Here is a 22,817-nt window from a genome sequence, read left to right as displayed (position 1 = left end):
AATCCAGGCTGCTGCTCAGTGTAATATAGAGAGACTGCTGCACTGTAGAAGGGGCCATCTTTCAGGACAGGACATTAAACCAACCCCCATCTGTCCTTCTAGTAAATGCAAAAGATCCCAGCTTTACTAATTAAAAAAAGTGGTTATTCCTGATGTTCTGGTCAATATTTATCTTTCAATCAACATCACAAAAACACTAGCTTGGTGTTTCCCTACCAAATGTACTTCATTGATTAAACATTTCAAGGAAAAAGGGAAAGGTATAACCAACGGCTTGAAAATTTAATACGTTTTTAGAAAATTAAAAGACTTGACACAAGACAGCAAAGACTGGAAGCCAAAATCTGTCATCAGTCAAGAGCACATACTGATTTTGTCCTTCTTTGAGCCCTTAGAAACTCCAGTGCAAACATCTACCACTATTGTTACTGGCACAATCTCACTTTAATGAGGCATAGTCACCAAATTCATGATGACAAAGTCACTTTTAACTGATTATCTAGCTAAATGGTTATATTACTGTCCCATCACAGAAACCTCACTAGTCTCTCTGAGTGAGACTTTATTCTGAGATTTGGCTGCAGCCTTGTGTACAATTCTCTTTGTAACCATAAACTGCTAATACAGCAGATAACTGCAACATTCCAAGTATTTCAGAGCCTTTTAGGAGCGAGACTCTGCCTACTTTGGATAAAAGCTAGCTTTAGCAATGACAAGAGTTAGCAAATGTTCTTTTTTTATTAATTGTTTTGCATTTGAGTAAGAATAAAGTTTTGCAATCCAGCAAGATCTACCTCCTTGATTTTCTGTTACTACACTTTATCTGATCCATAGTCATAGTGTTATGATCCACAGACTGAATGATTATTTTTCTACCATTCATAGATAAAAACAAACACAAAAGTGTTTGTATTAACTAGATGACCTAATTATAACAAGTGCTTCAATGGGCTCCCAAGCAACACAACATTAGCAAAGTAGGAGGCGAGAGCTCCTTATTCGTTATTCTATGGAGAAAAGATGTATAATCAGATTGTGCATGTAGTTATCATGTAGAGTGGGAGCTACATCAGTGACCCCTGGACTTCGGACTCTACAGAAACACTTTACTCAATGACAGACATTTGGCAAAGAAAAGTGCTCAATAAACACACATGAACGTAGGTATGAGAGCATCAACATGGGCACTCAAACAGCATACATCAACATAGACACAAACATGCCATCAAGGACATATAAACGCATGTGTTGATATGCGCTCGAGAGTACGCATGTTAACAGACAAAAATACCATAAACAGGAATACACATCAGGACAGTCAAAACATGAAATCACACATAACAGATGAAAGAGTCCATTATATACCTATGCAATAACAAAAAATATGCATAGCCTGAGAAGACAGACAAGAAGGTGGACAAAGTTAAAAGTCATACAACACCAGGTTATAGTCCAACAGGTTTATATGGAATATGTTGGGACTATAACCTGGTGTTGTGTGATATTTAATTTTGCCTACCCCAATCCAACACCGGCACCTCCAAATCATGACAAGAACTGTAGTGAATCTAATCTAATCTAATCTAATCTTAAAAAAAAGGCAGAATACAAAGCAAACAGGCAAACTTTCAAATTTCACAATACTTATTTACCAAAACAAAGCTCTCTCACGATAAAGCTGTAAAGAATGTAAAGAAAAAAAACCCTCCAGAAAACAGGGTGTGCAGCAGAGATTCTGTTAGTCTCCACATTAACACTTTACTCGACGTTATTTGCTTATTAATAAAACTGCCTAAATCACACAATTATACAGCCACAACATCCATGTTAACATACAGATAAACAGAAGCACGTGTAATGACACACATGAGAATGTACATACATGATAACAGGGACAGCAAGTGAGAGCAGACATGAATACACAGACAGGACTGTATAGCATGTTCATATCTAATTATACTGGTAAAGACAATTGCACAATAACCTACATGACATTTGCATACATGAAACATATGTGCAAGATAGATACATGAGGACAAACAAAACGACAACACTGACATGTACACAATGACACACGCACACAGACAGCAAACAGGTTTCACACAATTCCTTACAAACAAAAAGTGCTTTCTCTTAAATGTAATGGAATGCTAACAAAAACCCTTCCAGAAAGAACACTCATTGTCAGAAGCCCCAGTTGTCTGTCCTCTTGGCTGGTCCAATCTGACTGACATTAAAGATGGGTTGACTGAGGCAGCTCCATATCTCTCACCTACCCCTTAAGGGGGGCAGAAATCTGCAAAGTAGGGATGCTGCAAGGCTTCTTCAGCTGAAATCCTTTGCACTGGGTTACATTTCAGCAGATTCTGTAAATAAAAACAAAAAAGGGACAAATATATTTCAGGGCACAAACAGGACAATTGTAAATACTGTCCTTGCACAGGGGAGGGGGTAAAACTTGCAAAGATGGGCAGCTACAGGTCATTCTGCTGAAACGCAATCGACAAATTGGGGACACTGTTTCTAAAGCGCGAACCTTTGAAGTGTGTATTGGTTATAATGTGATTCTGGCCTCATTAGCTGAAATGGTGCTGCTATTATGTGATTTTTTGTAACACGGGATTGCACAAGAACGGAACTACCACGTTATAGCAGAATTGATTGCATTGGTATTCCTCCAAAAAACTTTGACACAAGCAAGTTTTTTTTAATGTAATCCCAATTTGTTAAGGGCCACGAAAAAAATTGAAAAATGTTAGGTAGGCAAGGAACAAATTCAATAGGGAGGCAGGGTACACAAATAGAAAATATCAACATCTTATATAAAGCACAGAAACAGGCCATTTGGCCCAATCAGTCCATGCTCTGGTCAAGCCTCCTCCCATCTTTCCTTAAATTTAAATCTGTGGGACAGAGTTCCACATTCTCACCACCCTTTAGATAAACAAGTTTCTGCCGAATTCCCTGTTAGGTCTCTTGGTAATTATATTATTTTGGTGATCCCTGGTTCTGGTCTTCCCCACAACAGGAAACATTCTCTGCATCCACGCAATCAAAACCTTTTATAATTTAGAAGACCACAATCAGATCACTCCCTCAGCTTCCTTCTTTCAACAGAAACAGCTGGCCAATCCTGTTAGACACGATTACAGTTCTGTTGTGATCTACAAAAATCATCTCCGCACCAAAACGTATGGTGTTCTCAGTGTTTGGAAAAGCAGGTGCTGGAGATCTCTCATCAACTCTTCGGCTCCTCACATGCTGCCTGACCTGCTGTGTTTTTCCAGCACCACTTCTCAGTGAATATTTTGTAAAGTAAAAAGTGACAATAAATTACTATTTTATTCGTTCTTATAACAAGGTTAACAGAACTGTGCACAGTCTTCTCAGTGAGGCCTAACCATGTTTTTTGGACAGCACTTGTTGCTCATCCCAATTGCCCTTTACTGAGGGGCTCGCTCAATCATTTCGGAGGGCATTTAAAAGTAAACTGCATAGGATAAATAGACAAAGTATTTTCCCTGGGGCCGGGGAGTCCAGAACTAGAGGGCATAGGTTTAGGGTGAGAGGGGAAAGATACAAAAGAGACCTAAAGGACAGCTTTTTCACGCAGAGGGTGGTACGTGTATGGAATGAGCTGCCAGAGGAAGTGGTGGAAGCTGGTACAATTGCAATATTTAAGAGGCATTTGGATGGGTATATGAATAGGGAGGGTTTGGAGGGATACGGGCCAGGTGCTGGCAGGTGGGACTAGATTGGGTTGGGATATCTGGTCGGCATGGACAGGTTGGACCGAAGGGTCTGTTTCCATGCTATACATCTCTATGACTATGGAGTCATGTGTAGGTCAGACCATGTAAAGGTAACAGATTTCCTTTTCTAAAGGGATATTAGTGAACCAGACGGGTTTTTATAGCAACTATCTAGAAACTAGTGTTCGATTCTCAATACATTAATTGAACTTCGTCAAGGGCAGGTTGTGTCTCACAAACTCATCGAGCTTTTTGAGAAGGTAACCAAGTATGTAGATGAGGGTAGCGCAGTTGACATGGTATACATGGACTTCAATAAAGCCTTTGATAAGGTTCCACATGGTAGGCTGATGGAGAAAATGCAGACGCATGGAATTGAGGGTGATTTAGCAGCTTGGATTAGAAACTGGCTTTCTGGAAGACAGCAGTGAGTGGTGGTTGATGGAAAATATTCAGCCTGGAGTTCAGTTACTGGTGGTGTGCCACAAGGATCTGTTTTGGGACCACTGTTGTTGGTCATTTTTATAAATTACTTAGACGCAGGCATAGGTGGATGGATTAGTAAATTTGCAGACGACACTAAAGTCGGTGGACAGTTTGGAAGAATGTTACAGGTTGCAGGGGGACTTGGATAAACTGCAGAATTGGGCTGAGAGGTGGCAAATGGAGTTAAATGCAGCTAAATGTGAGGTGATGCACTTTGGGAAGAATAACAGGAAGGCAGAGTACTTGATCATGTGGATGTGCAGAGGGATCTTGGAGTCCATGTACATAGATCCCTGAAAGTTGTCACCCAAGTTGATAGTGCTGTTAAGAAGGCATATGGTGTGTTCGGTTTCATTCATAGAGGGATTGAGTTCTGGAGCCACAATATTATGCTGCAACTATACAAAACGTTAGTGCGGCCACACTTGGAATATTGTGTACAGTTCTAGTCCCCATATTTCGGGAAGGACGTGGAAGCATTGGAAAAGGTGCAGAGGTGATTTACCAGGATGTTGCTTGGTCTGGAGAGAAGGTCTTATGAGGAAAGGCTGAGAGACTTGGGTCTGTTCTCATTGGAAAGAAGGCGGCTAAGAGGTGATTTGATAGAGACATACAAGATGATCAGAGGATTAGATAGGGTAGACAGTGAAAGTCTTTTCCCTAGGATGATGACGTCAGCGTGTACGAGGGGTCATAATTACAAATTGAGGGGTGATAGATTTAAGACAATATCAGAGGCAGGTTCTTCACTCAGGAGAGTGGTAAGGGCGTGGAATGCCCTGCCTGCCAATGTAGTTAACTCAGCCACATTAGGGAGATTTAAACAATCCTTGGATAAGCACATGGATGATTTTGGAATAGTGTAGGGGGACGAGCTGAGAATAGTTCACAGGTTGGTGCAACATCGAGGGCCAAAAGGCCTGTTCTGCGCTGTATTGTTCTATGTTCTAACTTAAACATTCCACCAGCTGTTATCGTGGGATTTGGGCCTTTTCCCCCAAGAACATTAGTCTGAGCTTCTGGATTACTAGCCGCAATGACATTAAAACTACACCTATCTCTGATACAGGTTTAAAATAACTTTCCTACTTTTCAAACCTATTCCTCTAGAAATAAAGCTTATTGTTTGATTTGGCTTTTTGTTTTTGCCTTGCCCACCTGTGGCACGACTTTTAGTGAGCGCTGTATTTGTTCTCAGAGACCCCTTGGTGTCTCTATCCCATCTAAATGTCTGAGCCTGCTCTTCCAAACCTATCTCACATTTATTATTGTTGAACTTCATTTGCTGGTTATTTGCCCATTTTCCAAGTTTATTAAATTCTCCTGTAATCGGGTGCAGTTTTGCTCGGTACTGACTATCTGCCTCTCTGATTTGGTGTCATCCACAAATTTAGAAAATACATTTTTAATTCCAAAGTCCATATTGTTAATGTAATGTGATGGGAACAGCAGTCCCAGTATGATTCCTGTGGACATTCTGAAAAACTCCCACTCTCTGTTTTCAGTCTTGAAGCCAGGAAACAACGTATTTGGATACTTGTCCTGAATCCACATTTTCTGACCTGATTCATTAGTTTATTATGAGGCACATTATCAAAGGTTTTAATAAAAGTTAGAAATATTACATCTCTGACATTACTGTTGCCTAATGTGTGGCACCACCTTAAACAAGTTCAATAACGTTGGCCCCCTTTGGAAATCAATGCTGGCTACTGATCAATGGCACAGGAGGAGTCCATTCTTTGAACTATCTCAAGAGAAAACAAAAATGAGAAAACATGGGAGCGTGGGACCAGATGAATCACCCTTGCATCGAAACAGCATAGACATCACGGTCAAATAGCCTCCTCTGTGCTGGAACTATTTTTTTGATTCTATAAAATCTTTTGCATGAGGTTTAAACCTTCAAGCTTCTGAATCAGACATAAATGTTTCATCAGAGAGCTAGCAGACTGGAGGAGTTAACAAGTACAACTTTAATGGCTCAATTCTGATGGGAATGGTTTAGTGCCCAAAGTGTTGCTTACCTGGAGTAGGTCTCGTCCAGTAGTGTTGAGTTTAGGAACAACATTTAGTAAAGATGTTGTTGCAGGATACATGGGATAGGGCTGGAAAAGAACAATCAGAGATTCATGTCAAATTACCCACGAGAGATTACACTGGATGGATGAGTCTTATAGTGGGCATACACTAAAATCATTAATAATTAGTCTGATACCCTGCTCTCCTGCCCTCCCTCTCCAGGATTCTCACTCTAGCTGCAGTGCTTGTGATTCTCATATGCACCATCAATAAATGCTGCAATAGTCCAAAAAGACTTTGGTTTGGAACACCAACTGTTTCACTCTCCAGAGATGCTGCTAGACCTGCTGAGTTTCTCTAGCATTCTCAGTGTTTGTTTCAGATCTCCAGCATCTGCAGCATTGTTTCTATTGAGAGCCTATAAATGCTGATCTTGCCAGCAGTGCCCACATCCCATAAATAAATTCTAGACACTCACTAGCGCCACTACGTCAAATACATTAGCCAGGCTCTGATTAAGGGGGCAAAAGTGAGGACTGCAGATGCTGGAGATTAGAGTCGAGAGTGTGGTGCTGGAAAAGCACAGCTGGTCAGGCAGCATCCGAGGAGCAGGAGAGTCAACGTTTCGGGCAAAAAGATCTTCATCAGGCTCTGATTAATTCTAGGTTGCCAATAGGGACTTTTGGATCGGTCATGCAATTCCCAGCACAGCTACTGAGTGATTAATACAGACACGCCAACACACAATGAGAAATGGAACTTAAAAACCAAGACACAGGGTCTGGAGTCAAAGGAAAATGAGGTTAGAAAAGGTCAGGAACCAAGGAGGAGAAGAGGTGGCCAACAGGGAGACGGGGTGATGAGAGGGGGAGGGGGCCTCAGATTTCTGTCTGGCCTTGCACCAATCTCTAAACTATGGGCAAGCAATAATCCCAATTCCGATAAACCCAAATCCTTCAACCAATCAAAAAGACATGGACTCTGCTTCAAACACAGATATCATCCCTTTGTAATTTTAAACACAACATAGAATCATCCTTTCGGCTTTGCTGTGCTAATGTAAATTCTCCTCATAAGAGGACACTGAGGCTGACTGTAGTAGGAATGCTCCATTCACCTTGTAGTCGGGTAGTTTGGTCATGGACGGCCACTGCTCCTCTGTTGGGGTTCCCAGCAAAGTAAAACAGTTAAGGAACATTCAGGGAAGTGGGTTAGATTGAGATTTGGAAAAAGATAAGGAAGGAGATGAGACACATGTGGGTGTGAGACAGAGGCAGGGTCAGGTCGAAACTGAGAGAACAGTAGCTTTGACATAATCAGAACCTCTGCAGCAGCAGTTTCTCCTCCTGTCACTATAAAACCTCAGGATCTAACTCTCTCCTTATCGTGATTTACATCCTGCTCCTTGCTGTCGCCGCTGGACAGACACAGGCATGGCTTCTAACAGGACAAGCTAACCCTGAGCTCAAACTCACAATCATCCAGTTTCATTCAGCCGGACTGTCCACCTCATTGGGCCAAGCCTCAAAACAGTTGATTACAGTCAGTCAAACACAGAGGAGACCTTGTTGTTGGGTTCACTACAAACCACGAGCGTTCCCATCTCACTGCCTGACTGCCTCGCCCAGCTGTGGAAACCCATGAGTTGATGGGTTTGCTGAGATGAGTATCACATGACACCTCCTCCCTTGTCACTATCCTCTCTTCCCAGCTCCAAACATTATCTAATAACTCTGTGCCTCAGTTTCACAGCTGACTGTAGATACGTTCACCAGTGACAACCTCAGTCACTCTGTAACGTAGCAACGGGCAGGGTTATTTAACTCGGAACTGTTCCACACTGCACAGAGATCATGGCCATTCTGTGAGCTAACTCTATGTGCTGACCTTTCCCCTCAATAATTTCAGTTAACAAATATATCAATCCCAAATTTAAAATTAACAACTGATTTAGCATCAACTGACATTCGTGGATGAGAGTTCCACATTTCCACACCACCTTCTGTTTGAAAGTGTTTCTTAAAGGCTGTTGGCTGTTTTTCTCAGTTTTCAGTCCCATTGTCAGCATTTGTTATCCAAAGCCAACTGCCCTTAAACCGAGTGGTTTATTCAGGCATTTCAAAGGTACTTAAGAGACAACCACATTGCTGGAATCACATGTAGGTCAGACTAGGTAAAGGTGGCAGTTTCTTTCCCCAAGGACATTACTGATCCAGACGGAGCTTTACATCAACAATAACAGCTAGCTTTGAATTCTAAATGTTACTGAATTCAAATTCATCTGCCATGATGGGATTCAAACTCAGATCTGGATACCATTAAGCTGGGGTTGTGGATTATTAGTCCACTGGATCCACAGGTAAGATGCTTCCAAATTTTCTCCCTCCTTTTTAAATAGCAGAGTTCTATTCGCCACCCTCCAATGTCTACAGAATCTTACATGACCACCAATACATCCACTGTTTCCATGACCACTTCCTTTAACATTCTGGGATATAGACTATCAGACCCTGGGGATTTCTGTTTTCAGCCCCATTAATTTCTTCAGCAATCCTTCGATTTTTACACATTTACAGCTCTTGCGGTCTGCTTTTATATCCCTGTACCTTCTCATTGGAGTGGCAGTATGCAATCAGCCCTTCGTGCCTGCTTAACCATTTGATGATGGCTGATCTTATCCTAGTCTCAGCTCTCCGTCCTGCCTGCTCCCCAGAGATCTTCATCCCACTTTTCATTGGAACCATATCGATTTCTTCCTTGAATCTGCCGATTGATCGTGCCTCCACTGTGAGCTCCACAGATACACAACCATCTCAGAGAAGTAATTTCTCCTTATCTCAGTATTGAACCTACCCCAGCTCACTCTGTTGTTTGAGACTGTCCCACATGGGGGAACATCTGTTCAACGTCCACTTTAAGATTTTAATTACCACAATCAGATCCCCTCTCATTCCTCTGCACTCCAGTGAGTAAAAGCCCAAGCTATTCAACCACTCCTCATATAACAGCCCTACTTGCTCTATTTCCCCCTCTTAAGCATCCACACCTTTGACCCGCCCCCACCCAACTAGTAAGCCCCTCCCTGATCGCGGATTGCTCTGCCCTTTATTTGTACATCATCTCCCACAGCCTTCATTCTTCTGCCCCCAGCTTCCTGAGTAGGCATACCTTCACTCTAACATTGTCAGCTGAACATTTAGTCACAAATCCTCCAAGCCCTACATTCTCATCTAGGAACTTTCTCAAAACTTATTGTAACCATGATTCATCCAGTTCTAAAACTTCCCTTCCGAGGTCCTGGCCTCAGTTCCTCTGATAGCTCAGGATGCAATGTCCAGAAAAGCGGCTACTTTTACTGAAATCTTCCCCATGACCAAAAGCACAGGGTTCAAAAAGGATATCGGAAAATCCTCTTCAATTGATCATCTACATCATTCCCTGGGAACAGTGGCCTTCCTGCATTTGCTAACTCTGCAAAAGAAAACATTTTGTTTTAGTGGGAAGCTTCCAAAAGAATTATTTCATCCAAAATAAAAACAATTCTCAAACTGCACACAAACTAATAAATGGCATTTTAATCCCATGGGATCATTTTCTTTTCATTACTTATTGTACTCAGTATCAATCTATCAAAGTAAAAATGGAAATAAACACAAAATGCTGGGGAAGCTCAGCAGGTCTGGCAACATCCATGAAGAGAGAAAGAGAGTTCTTCTTGAGTCTAAAATGAACCAAGGAGACAGGTTGAAAAGTGACGAGTTTTAGGCTGTAGAGAAAGTTGGGGAAGGAGTGAAATAGATTATTTCTCCAGTTCCTGACTGGAGCAGGAATTGACACCGATGAAGTCGACAATGTCTTGGAGAAAGAGTTGTGTCAGGAGCTCTGAGTGGGACAGCAACAAGGAAGGTACAATATACCGCACAGACATCACTAGGGCCTAGCCAGGATTCCATGGCCACACCTTTCATTGAGAGGAACGTTAAAGGGGAAACTGTTCAACAAGAGGACAGGCTCAGCCAGGAGGAGGAGGGTGTGATGGTTGGGGAATGTTCAAGTCTTAATTCAGGCAAGTAGCAGAGATTCCTGGACTGGCCTGGAGGGGGAGGAGGCAGGGCCAGGAGAATGGAAATAGTTGAAATGCAATGAGGTATCAGAAGAATCATGAATGTGGAAAATGGTTTGATGCATCAGGTCTGTGACCTACCTGCAAATATACAGCCAGCTGACCACATGTCTATGGAAGTGGAGTAGAGCTTCGCACCAAACAACACATCTGGGGGACGATACCACAGCGTCACCACCTGCAAGGAGCCAAGGACAAGTTAAGAAAGACCCACGCTCCCACCATCAGGGCATCGACAGCTGTGTCTAAAGAACGATCCTGCACACAGCCAGCCAATCCAAATCAAGATTCAAACAGAAGCAGAATAAGTTTTTACCTTTTACCTAAACAAATTATCAGTTAATCAGGAAGCAGGGTGAGGAGTAAATGTGAGTGCTGATTTTAGGGAGATTAAATACTATAGGCAGTCACAATGTGTGCATATTTCTGATGGCTTACTGAGTTTGTTAGATTTGATACATTACTTAATTAGATAAAGAAAGCATACAACAGTGGCAACTGAGGATGGTTCAATGATATCAGAAAGGACACAGCTTATTGGTGCAGTGTGTTTCAGTTTCATTGAAGGCAGCAACCTGCTCTCCAGTCAAGGGTTTCAGGAACTCTACCCTAGGTCTTCTTGTGACCCACCTGAAGAAGACAACTCCTGAGGAAGACCACCCTCTGAATCAAGCACTTATTGATATTCCTTATTCCTGGGGGTTGCTTGCCTACTCTGCTGTTAATCAATTATCTGAATCCTTTTGGCCAATGACCATGGGACAGATACTCATATCATCAGGATGCCAGAATCGACAAGTGTGGTGTTGGAAAAGCACAGCAGGTCAGGCAGCATCCAAGGAGCAGGGGAGTGAGCATGAGCCCTTCATCAGGAATGACAGGGACCCAAGGGGGCTGAGAGATAAATGGGAGGGGGTTGGAGCTGCAGGGCGGTAGCTGGGAATGCAATTGAGAGATGAAGGTGAGGGGTGATGGTGATAGACCAGAGAGAAGGTGGAGTGGAGAGGTGGGAATGGAAATGGACAAATAGGACCATTCAAGAGGGCAGTGCCAAGTCAGAGGGTTGGAGCTCAGATAAGGTGAGGGCAGGAGAAATGAGGAAACTGGTGAATCAACATTGATCCCTGTGATTAGAGGGTCCCAAGGCAGAAGATGAGGCGTTTTTCCTCCAGGTGTCAGGTGACTAGAATTTGGCAGTGGAGGAAGCCCAGGACTTGCATGTCCTTGGAAGAGTGGGAGGGGGAGTTAAAGTGTTCGGCCCACAGGGCAGTCTCCATTTCTGGCAACTGACTCAACACGGACATCTACTTCAAACCCACTGACTCCCACAGCTACCTGGACTACACATCCTCCCACCCTGCCTCCTGTAAAAACACTGTCCCTCACTCCCCATTCCTCTGCTCCTAGGAGGACCAATTCCACCAGAGAACATTCAAATGGCTGCTTTTTCAAAGACAATTTCCCTTCCCAATGTATCTCCTCCACTTCCCACACCTCTGCCCTTGAACCCCACCCCTTCAATCACAACAAGGACAGAATCCCCTCTGGTCCTCACCTTCCAACCCACCACTCTCTGGATACAATGCATCATCCTCCACCATTTCTGCCAGCTACAAACAGACCCCACCACCAGAGATATATTTCCCTCCCACCCCCATCTGCGTTCTGGAGAGACCATTTCCTCTGTGACTCCCTTGTTAGGTCAATGCCTCCCAACAACCCACCCTCCACTCCCAGAACCTTCCTTTGCCACCGCAAGAGGTGTAGAAACTGCACCCACGCTGCCCCTTCACTCCATCCTAGGCCCCAAAGGATCCTTCCACATCTGACAGAGATTTAGCTGTACTTCCACACCCACACACACACACACACACACACACAGAGGGCCGAAGAGCCTGTACTGTGCTGTAATATTCTACATCATCTACTGTGTCCGTTTCTCTCGATGTGGTCTCCTCTACATTGGGGAGACAGGATGTCAACTTGCAGAATGTTTCAGAGAACATCTCTGGGACACATGCACCAACCAATCTTACCGGCCCGTGGCTGAATACTTCAACTCCCCCTCTCACTCCACAAAGGACATGCAAGTCCTTGGCCTCTTCCATCGCAAACTCTAACCATCCAATGCTTAGAGGAAGTGCACCTCATCTTCTGCCTTGGGACCCTCTAACCATATGGGATCAATGTTGATTTCATCAGTTTCCCCATTTCCCCTCCCTCCATCCTTTCCCAGATCCAACCCTCTACCTCAGCACCACACTCTTGAACAGTCCTACCTGTCCACCTCCATTCTCACCTATCCGCTCCACCCTCCTCTCCGACCATCAGCTCCCCCACCTTCATCTACCTATCACATTCTCAGCTACCTTGCCCCCAGCCTCCTTGCATCCATCTTGCCAGCAACCCCCACCCCATGCCTGATGAACAGCTCATGCTCGAAACATCAATTCTCCTGCTCCTCGGATGCTGCCTGACCGGCTGTGCTTTTCCAGTGCCACACTCTTCGACCCTGATCTCCAGCATCTGCAGTCCTCACTTTCTCCTATGTCTGGATACCAGGAGTTGTAAGAATTGTTAGAAAGTCTCAAAGCAGCAGCACCCCACCACCTTCACACAGCCAATGAAAGACACTGACCCAGTCAGCAACGTCACATGTGAATTAAAAAAAAACATTTTTGTCTGAATGGGAGAATGTGACATGTGGAATACCACAGGGGTCTGTGCTGGGCCCTCAAACTTCGACTATTTACATCAATTACTTAGCCGAGCGAGTGAAGGCAGACAACACCGAGAGAGGCAGGAAAGTCAACTGTAAATTGTGCAGAAGTCAAGAAAGTTGCAGACGGTTAAAGATAGATTGAGTGAGTGAGCAAAATTCTGGCAGACAAGCATAATGTGAGAAAATTTGAAGCTGTTTACTTTTGTAGGAGACTAAAAAAGCAATAGGGATTAAATGCAATTTTATTAAAATATGTTATAACAGAAGTAGGACAACATCTCGTGGCTCATTATGGTGACGCACAGTGAGTCAGACATGAAAACCCTAAGCAGCAGAAATTACCCCTGTACCAGTTTCCAAAGCAAACTAGAAGATATAAACAGATCAGAGAGGTGGGCTTGGAGGGGCAAATTCCTCTTCCTCACCTTTACTGAAAGGAGGCTACGTGGGAATATTTGAGATTGAAAACTACCCAGCCCGATGCCACACTGGCAAGTATCAACAAATAGGAAAGGTGCTTTGACGTGCAATTGCAGAGCTGTTATACCAAGGGATCCAGCTTTATTCTGACAGTTTATGAGAAGAGTCTGGGAAGGTGATTTGAAATTTTTTTCCTACCTCTGCAGAGTAACATCGGACAGGGATTCCAAACGCTCGGGCAAGCCCAAAATCAGCCAGCTTCAGCTCACCGTTCTGTCAGAGGGTAACAGAAAGCACAGCGGCACTGACTTACAATTCTCACAGACATCACTGCCAGCCTCTCCTAACAGAGATTTCCCAGAACAGACACCCCTTCCATCCCACAATGCTTCCCAGGACAGACAGCAGATTTCTCAGCCCCAGAGGGAGGGCACCCCCTCGACCATTAACATCTTGTCTACACATCCCTCTGAAGGGCTTGTACATCGAGCAGTATCTCAGGGTCACAGTAGTTCCTCTGAGCATCTCACGAATTTTGTGCAGCCCTTCGCAAAAGCCTCCAGGCCCCTCATGAGGGTCCTTCTGACTCTGATGGTTTTTGCTGTCCACTCAGACTCACCCTGTTGATCAGGAGGTTTTGTGGTTTCAGGTCTCTGTGCAGCACGTTCCTGCTGTGACAGAACGCCAAACCCTTCAGTAACTGATACATAAACGACTGCAGGAAAACAACAAAAGAAATTGCGAGATTAAAGATAGACAAGTTTGCCCAGGAAGTGTTTGATAGGACAACGTATCAATATCTCAAATACACAGTCCCCAACGGATATAAAAGAGACTGCATTTACCTTCACAATCTCAGGATCCAGGTCTCCATTGCAGCTGTCAAAATACTTCTTCAAATCCTGTCATAAAATTCAAGAGGTGAGGCTGTAAGAACCGTACCTACAAGAGACCCATCCACAAAACAACATAGATAGGAAAAGGAATGGGGATTTAAGACAGAAAATCAGGGAGCTAGAGTGGAAGCTTAGTGCTGGAACACAGAGCACCATCTCTGGTTTGTTGCCCATGCCCCGTGCTAGTGAGGTGAGAAATAGGGAGAGAGAGGAGTTGAACACGTGGCTACAGGAATGGTGCAGGAGGGAATGTTTCAGATACCTGGATAATCGGGGCTCATTCTGGGGTAGGTGGGATGTCTACAAACAGGATGGTCTACACATCAACCACAGGGGTACCAAGATCCTGAGGGGAAATTTGCAAATGTTCTTCGGGAGGGTTTAAACTAATTCAGCAGGGGGATGGGAACCTGAATTGTAATTCCAGTGTCCAGGATGTTGAGAGTAGCGAGGTCAGAAATATGGTTTCAAAGTCACAAGGGTTCACCGGCAAACAGGAAGGTGGTTTGAAGTGTGTCTACTTCTACGCTAGGAGCATCCGGACTAAGGTGGGTGAACTTGCAGCATGGGTTGGTATCTGGGACTTTGATGTTATGGCCATTTCGGGGACATGGATAGAGCAGGGTCAGGAATGGTTGTTGTGGGTTCCGGGGTTTAGATGTTTCAGTAAGAACAGAGAAGGTGATAAAAGAAGGGGGAGGCATTGTTAGTCAAGGACAGTATTACGATGACAGAAAGGAAGTTTGAGGACTCTTCTACTGAGGTTAGAAACAGGAAAGGAGAGGTCACCTTGTTGGGAGTTTGCTACAGGCCTCCGATTTGTTCCAGGGATGTAGAGGAAAGGATAGCAAAGACAATCTGGTTCGGAGTGAGAGTAACAGGGTAGATGTTGTTATGGGGGACTTTAACTTTTCAAATATTGATAGGATGTACTATAGTTCGAGTACTTAGATGGGCCAGTTTTTGACAAATTTGTGCAGGATGGTTTTCTGATACAGTATGTAGACAAGCCAACAAGGAGGAAGGCCACCTTGGATTTGGTACTGAGTAATGAACTTAACTAGGTGTTAGATTTGGAGGTAGGCGAGCATTTGGTGATAGTGACCACAATTCAGTAATGTTTACTTTAGTGATGGAAAGGGATATACAGAAGGGCAAGAGTTATTGCATGGGGAAAGGCAATTATGATGCGATTAGATGAGATTTAGGATGCATAGGATGGGGAAGGAAACTGCAGGGGATGGATACGCTTGAAATGTGGAGCTTAGTCAAGAAACAACTACTGCGTGTCCTTGATAATATGTACCTGTCAGGCAGGGAGAAAGTGGTTGAGCGAGGGAGCTGTGGTTTACTAAAGAAGTTGAATCTCTTGTCATGAGGAAGAAAAAGACTTAGGTTAGGATGAGATGTGAAGGCTCAGTTAGGGCATGCGAGAGGTACAGGTTAGCCAGGAGAGACCTAAAGAGAGAACTAAGAAGAGCCAGGAGGGGACATGAGAAGTTGTTGGCAGATAGGATCAAGGAAAACCCTAAAGCTTTCTATAGGGATATCAGGAATAAAAGAATGATTCGACAAAGATTAACGATAGTAGTGGGAAGTTGTGCGTAGAGTCCGAGGAGATGGGGAAGTGCTAAATGAACATTTTTTGTCAGTATTCACATTGGAAAACACAATGTTGTCGAGGAGAATACTGATATATAGGCTACTAGACCGGACGGGATTGAGGTTCACAAGGAGATGTTAGCAATTCTGGAAAGTGTAAAAATAGATAAGTCCCCTGGGCTGGATGGGATTTATCCTAGGATTCTCTGAGAAGCCAGGGAGATGATTGCACAGCCTTTGGCTTTGATCTTCATGTCGTCATTGTCGACAGGAATAGTGTCAGAAGACTGGAGGATAGCAAATGTTGCCCCCTTGTTCAAGGAGAGTAGAGAAATCCCTGGTAGTTATAGACCAGTGAACCTTACTTCAGTTGTGGGTAGTGTTGGAAAAGATTAGAACAGATAGAATTTATAATCATCTAGAAAGGAATAAGTTGATTAGGGATAGTCAGCACGGTTTTGTGAAGGGTAAGTCGTGCCTAACAAACCTTATTGACTTCATTAAGATGGTGACCAAACAGGTGGATAAGAGTCAAGGGGTTGATGTGGTGTATATGGATTTCAGCAAGGCATCTGATAAGTTTCCCCATGGTAGACTATTTGACAAAATACAGAGGGATGGAATTGAGGGTGATTTAACGGTTTGGATCAGAAATTGACTAGCTGAAAGAAGACAGAGGGGGGTGGTTGATGGGAAATGTTCATCCTGGGGTTCACTTACTAGTGGAGTACTGCAAGAATCTGATTTGGGACCACTGCTGTTTGTCATTTTTATAAAAGTTCTGGATGAAGGTATAGAAGGATGGGTTAGTAAATTTGTGGATGACACTAAGGTCGGTAAAGCTGTGGATAGTGACGAAGGATGTTGTAGGTTACAGACAGACATGGATAAGCTGTAGAGCTGGGCTGAGAGGTGGCAAATGGAGGTTAATGTGGAAAAGTGTGAGGTGATTCACATTGGAAGGAGTAACAGGAATGCCGAGTACTGGGCTAAGGTAAGATTCTTGGTAGTGTAGATGAGCAGAGAGATCTCTGTGTCCATGTATAGAGCCCTGAAAGTTGCCACTCAGGTTGATAGTGTTGTTAAGAAGGTGTACGGTATGTTTTATTGGTAGAGGGATTGAGTTTCGGAACGAAGAGGTCATGCTGCACCTGTACAAAACTCTGGTGCGGCCGCACTTGGAGTATTGTGTACAGTTCTGGTCACTGATTATAGGGAAGATGTGTAAGCTTTGGAAAAGGTGCAGAGGAGATTACTAGGATGTTGCTTGGTATGGAGGGAAGGTCTTATGAGGAAAGGCTGAGGGACTTGAGGCTGTTTTCATTAGAGAGAAGAAAGTTGAGAGGTGACTTAATTGCAACATAAATGACAATCAGAGGGTTAGATAGGGTGGACAGTGACAGCCTTTTTCCTCGGATGGTGATGGCTACCACGAGGGACATAACTTTAAATTGAGGGGTGATAGATATAGGACAGATGTCAGAGGTAGTTCCTTTACTCAGAGATTAGCGTGGAATGCCCTGCCTGCCACAGTAGTAGACTCGCCAACTTTAAGGGCATTTAAATGGTCATTGGATAAATATATGGACAAGGATGGAATAATGTAGGATAGATAGGCTTCAGTTTGGTTTTACAGGTCAGCACAACATCGAGGACCGAACAGCCTGGACTGTGCTGTAATGTTGTAATACCCTCCTGATTATCAGGTTTGCTATTTCTAAGATCCAATACCCTTGAATTAAGATTCCAGCCTATGATTCACCCTTGGGAATTTGTTATTCTGTATGTAACCTCACGATGGCTCAGTGGTTAGCACTGTTGCCTCACAGCGCCAGAGTCCCAGGTTCAATTTCAGCCTCGGGCGACTGTCTGTGTGGAGCTTGCACATTCTCCCAGTGTCTGCGTGGGTTTCCTCTGGGTGCTCCAGTTTCCTCCCACAATCCAAGGATGTGTAGGCCATGCTAAATTGCCCATATAGTGTTAGGTGCATTAGTCAGAGGGAAATAGGGGGGTCTGGGTGGGTTACTCTTTGCAGGGTCGGTGTGGAGTTGTTGGGCTGAAGGGCCTGTTTCCACACTGTAGGGAATCTATCAACCCTTGGCAACCCCCCCACCGCTTCCACCACCCATTGTTATTCTCTATGTAAACCCAGGTATCTGTTATTTTATATATAAACCAGCCCAAACTCCTTGATTAGATTCCAGTCTTTAACTCACTCCTTGGTAATTGTAATTAGAATCATAGAAATGATGCAGCACAGAAAGGGCCATTTGGCGACACAGACTCACCTCGGTGCTGTTTCTAATCCCACCTTCCTGCACATGGCCCATAACCCTGCATCTGACAGCACTTAAGATGCAGACTCAGGTATTTTTGGAAGAGCTCAGAGCCTCTGCCTTCACCACCAACTCCTGCAGCTCGTTCCACACACGCACCACAGTCTGCGTGAAAATGTTGCCCTTGGGTCCATTTTAAATCTATCCCCTCTCACCTTAAACGTATACCCTCTAGGTTTGGACGCACCCTAGGAAAAGGTCCCTATCCATGCTCCTCATGATTTTATAAACCTTGATAAAGTCCCCCCCCCCCGCAGCCTTACTGACACTCTGGGGACAAAAGCCTCAGCCTATTCAGCCTCTCCCTATAACTCAAACCCTCCAGTCCCAGCTATATCTTTGTAAATCTTTACTGCACTGTCTCAAGTTTAACAACAACCTTACTATAGAAAGGCGACCAGAATTGTATGCAATATTCTACAAGTGGCAATGAAGTAGGCCATTCAGCCCATCGAGTCTGCTCCACCATTCAATGAGATCATAGCTGACCTGATTGTCCTCAATTCCACTTTCCTACCTTTTTCACATAAATCTTGAACCTCTTCCTGATTAAAAATCTACTTCAGCCCTGAATATACTTAATGATCCAGTCTCCACAGCCCTCTGTGGTAAAGAATACTGCAGATTCACTCCCCTCTGAGAGAAGAAATTCCTCCTCAGCTCTGTCTTAAATGTGCAACCCCTTATTCTGAGATTACACCCTCAGGTCCTAGATCCTCTCACAAAAGGAAACAAAACTTTCCTTGTCTCCCCTGTCAAGTCCACTAAGAATCTGGTACATTTCAATAAGCTCACCTTTCATTTTTCTAAACTCCAATGAATACAGGCGCAATCTACTCAATCTCTCCTCAAATCAACAGTTCCGTCACACTGGTATGACTCTAGTGTACCTTCTCAGGATTGCCCCCAATGCCACCATATCTTTCCTAAGATTCCCGAGACTGTTCTCCAGATTCCAGTTATGGTCTGATTGGTGCCTTACAGGGTTTTAGCAAAACCTCCCTCCATTCATATCCATTCCCTTTGAAATAAAGCTGAATATTCCATTTGGTTCTCCTTTTACCCCTGAACTGGACACTGTGCAGCCATGTCTCTGCAAACACTGCATATCCCAATCTGTAAGTCTGTCCCAAGTATTTCAATATAAAGACCTCAAACCCCTCAATGTGATTCAGGACTATAACTCACTCCTCGGGTTTCTGTCATGCCTCACTGGGATACTGCAACGGAAATCAAGCCCCACTAGCCCAGGGGAATCACAAAGATTAAAGATTTTATTAAAGTACACAAGATTCCCCAATTTACTTGTCACTTGGACCCAGGCTAACAGAAAATGGGGACATGTTTCTACACTTTGAGAATGGCTGTTACAAATAAATAGTTATTTATCAGCAGTTAAAATCCATGAACTGTCAACATAAAATTCTCCCAATTGAAACTCTAACATCCTTATAAAACTTCTTTTACACACAACACAGATGATTAAAAATAAATGGTACTAAGGGTGGATGGAATAACAGCAAAGGCTGATGTTGTGGCTAGAGGAAAAGACAGGGAAGGGAGTTCACTGGTTCCTGTGCACAGGGTTCACTGAGACAATCCTTTTCACGTATCAGGACTTGCTGCTTCTCAATCTGTCTTCTCCAGCTACTTTGCATTTGCTTACAGGAGGCACAGAGCGACTGCTTCATAAATTATAAAGTCTCTGACTTACTGGTAAAAAGCCACAACTGGCAAAGGAAAATCAACAAAGGCTTTCTTTGGTCTTTAGATATTTCTTACTGAAGAGAGGAAAGACCCCAGCTCCAGTTTTGGAGGTTTGAAGACTTTTGGCGATGTTGTCCACATCCACAATTTATTCAGTGACCTTGGAGACAATCATATAGTTGCTGACAGGCAGTCACCAACAACGGGTTCTAATTCACAGGCTAATCAGCTATTCATTGCGAGACAAACCCCGATTTGGACACACTCACTGGCTCCAGTCTGCCTGCACTAACCTCTCCGCACTGCTTCACAAAGCAGCAATGTGAACAGCAAGGACGAATGTTGGTAACTTGCTTTCAAAAAGCGCAGTAACCTCTTTCACAATCTGTTATCTTTAAAACAGTTCTTTTCCCATTTCAGCCCACAATCGAAAATGTGGAGAAATAAAATCAAATAGTCAAATTCTAAATATAAACTCCTGGATCCCTCAAGTAGATACCAAACTAGAAGTCAATCCTGCATATTTTAAAACCCCTAGATTTGATTCCAATCGGTGACTTAATCTTATGGCATCTATTTTCTATTTACATGAATACTCTGGAACGTTCAGTTACATTTCAGGCTGTAACTTACTCCTCAGCATCTGTTATTCTGTATGTAAACCCCCCTACCGTGTATGACAGCCCAGCCTTTAACTCACTCTGTTACTGTCTGTTGGAGTTGGAGGCTGTTGCAGGGATCTGTAGTTACCTGGTCACAATACTCAAACACAAGAGTCAGCTTCTTATCACTGTGCAGGACATCATGTAACCTTCAGAGGAAAAAGAAAATTCTGATCAGATTAATTTTCTCTGGCTGCAGAACGAATGCTTCAGAAATTAAGTGTTGCTGTGGGCATGATGTTTGATCCCAACTTTTACAACAAATACAACTGGGTCAACATGAGTAATAACCAGCAGGAGGTGGCAATACACCAGCTCCCACTGAATCTTGCCCCAGGGTTAATCCCCACTTCCTGAACTATGCCCACTCACCTTTGCTCAAGAATTCTCAAACAGTACCTTGAATTTTGCAAATGTCCCCGAACCCTGCCCTGTGCCTGTGATTCCTCAGTCTTGTCTGACCCAGCTCCCTTAGCCCAATCCTTAAGGTCCTGGGTTCAATCCCCACCATCTCCATTGGGCACTCCTGTGAATGCAGTGGTATTGCCCCTGTCTCTGGACTAGGAGCTCCAGGTTCTCGTCCCACCTCCTCCAGAGGTATGTCATAACATCTCTAAACAGACTGATTAGAAAAATAGTTTTTTTTAAATCTGCCCAATTCTGGCTCCGCAACCTTTTGAACCCAGTGTGTTGAAAATAGAGACAGCCCTCCTCCTAACTGTGGCAGAAACTATTGTTTCTATGGTCACTGGTGCCCTCAAGTCAGAGTGTTCCAGTACTGCACAAAAACATAACAAACCTCAGGCCCTCAGCACAGAGATTGCAACAGATTGTGGGTGCCTGTGGCAAATGCCTGTCTTACCTCACAATATTTTTATGTTTCAGCTCTTTCAGAAGGCAGATTTCCCGCAGAGCTGAGCTCGGGACACCCTAAGATAAACAGAATGAAGATAGAATTAAATACAGCGGCTATAGGTTCCTAATGTCAGAGGGTTAATCACAGATAGACTCAGATGCACACAGAAACAGACCCGACAGTTCAACTCGTCCATGCCAACCAGATATCCTAAACTAATGTTGTCCCATTTGCCAGCACTTGGCCCATATCCCTCAAAAGCCTTCCTATTCATATACCCATTGAGGTGCCTTTTAACTGCTGTAATTGTACCAGCCTCCACCACTTCCACTGGCAGCTCATTCCATACACACACCACCCTGTGTGTGAAAGTGTTGCCCCTCAGGTCCCTTTTAAATCTTTCCTCTCTCATGCCAAACCTATGCCCTCTCGTTCTGGACTCCCCCAACCCAGGGAAAAGACCTTGTCTATTTACCCTATCCATGCTCCTCATGATTTTATAAACCTTTGTAAGGTCAACCCCCAGCCTCAGGTGCTCCAGGGAAAACAGCCCCAGCCTATTCAACCTCTCCCTATTGCTCAAACCCCCTCAACCCTGGCAACATCCTTGTAGATCTTTTCTGAACCCTTTCAAGTTTCACAACATGCTTCCAAAAGGAGGGAAACCAGAATTGCAAGTAATATTCCAACAGTGGCCTAACCAACGTCCAAGACAGCAATACCAAATGATACTACTTTTGATGCATGCAACTGGACAGGAGAAGATATGGAGGAGGAGAAGGCTACTCAAGCCCTGAAGCCTGTCCTGCCATTCAACAAGATCATGGCTGATCTGCCCAGGCCTCATCTCTTTCATGGAGAAAGTGAGGACTGCAGATACTGGAGATCAGAGCTGAAAATGTGTTGCTGGAAAAGCGCAGCAGGTCAGGCAGCATCCAGGGAGCAGGAGAATCGACGTTTCGGGCATAAGCCCTTCTTCCAGCTGGAATACTGTGACCAGTTTTGGGCCCCTTACCTAAGGAAAGATATTCTGCTATTAGAAGCAATCCAGAGAATGTTCACTGGGGGGATTCCAGATATGGAGGGACTTTCTTATGAGGAGAATTTGGGTTTTTAATCATTGGAGTTTAGAAGAATGAGAAGTGATCTAATTGGAACAGATAATTTATTGACAGATTGTTTCCCTTGTGGAAGGATCCAGGACCAGACAGCATAATCTAAGAGCAAGGGGGG

At 43.9% G+C, this 22,817-nt stretch overlaps 1 protein-coding gene and 1 long non-coding RNA gene across 2 annotated transcripts in view; one reads left to right on the top strand and one right to left on the bottom strand.

The window, feature by feature from the left end:
- Positions 1 to 256: 256 nt before the first annotated feature.
- cdk5 (cyclin-dependent kinase 5) overlaps positions 257 to 22,817 on the bottom strand; it is a 27,592-nt gene continuing 5,031 nt past the window's right edge. Inside the window, exons 3-12 of the mRNA XM_043687567.1 lie at positions 21,591 to 21,658; positions 20,817 to 20,877; positions 14,371 to 14,427; positions 14,145 to 14,240; positions 13,724 to 13,798; positions 10,465 to 10,561; positions 9,662 to 9,731; positions 7,378 to 7,438; positions 6,266 to 6,346; positions 257 to 2,366 (exon numbers count right to left, since the gene is read on the bottom strand). Of these exons, the coding sequence (XP_043543502.1) occupies positions 2,280 to 2,366; positions 6,266 to 6,346; positions 7,378 to 7,438; positions 9,662 to 9,731; positions 10,465 to 10,561; positions 13,724 to 13,798; positions 14,145 to 14,240; positions 14,371 to 14,427; positions 20,817 to 20,877; positions 21,591 to 21,658 (753 nt within the window). The 3' untranslated portion in view covers positions 257 to 2,279. The remainder of the gene's footprint in view (positions 2,367 to 6,265; positions 6,347 to 7,377; positions 7,439 to 9,661; positions 9,732 to 10,464; positions 10,562 to 13,723; positions 13,799 to 14,144; positions 14,241 to 14,370; positions 14,428 to 20,816; positions 20,878 to 21,590; positions 21,659 to 22,817) is intronic.
- Positions 7,138 to 22,817, top strand: part of LOC122548794 — a 16,783-nt gene continuing 1,103 nt past the window's right edge. The window contains exons 1-2 of the long non-coding RNA XR_006311338.1: positions 7,138 to 7,148; positions 10,000 to 10,003. This is a non-coding gene — a long non-coding RNA (uncharacterized LOC122548794). The remainder of the gene's footprint in view (positions 7,149 to 9,999; positions 10,004 to 22,817) is intronic.

Source organism: Chiloscyllium plagiosum, chromosome 4 (assembly GCF_004010195.1).
Source record: "Chiloscyllium plagiosum isolate BGI_BamShark_2017 chromosome 4, ASM401019v2, whole genome shotgun sequence".
Taxonomy (NCBI): domain Eukaryota; kingdom Metazoa; phylum Chordata; class Chondrichthyes; order Orectolobiformes; family Hemiscylliidae; genus Chiloscyllium; species Chiloscyllium plagiosum.
Note: the sequence above shows the minus strand (reverse complement) of the source record. Positions and strands in the feature narration are given on the sequence as shown.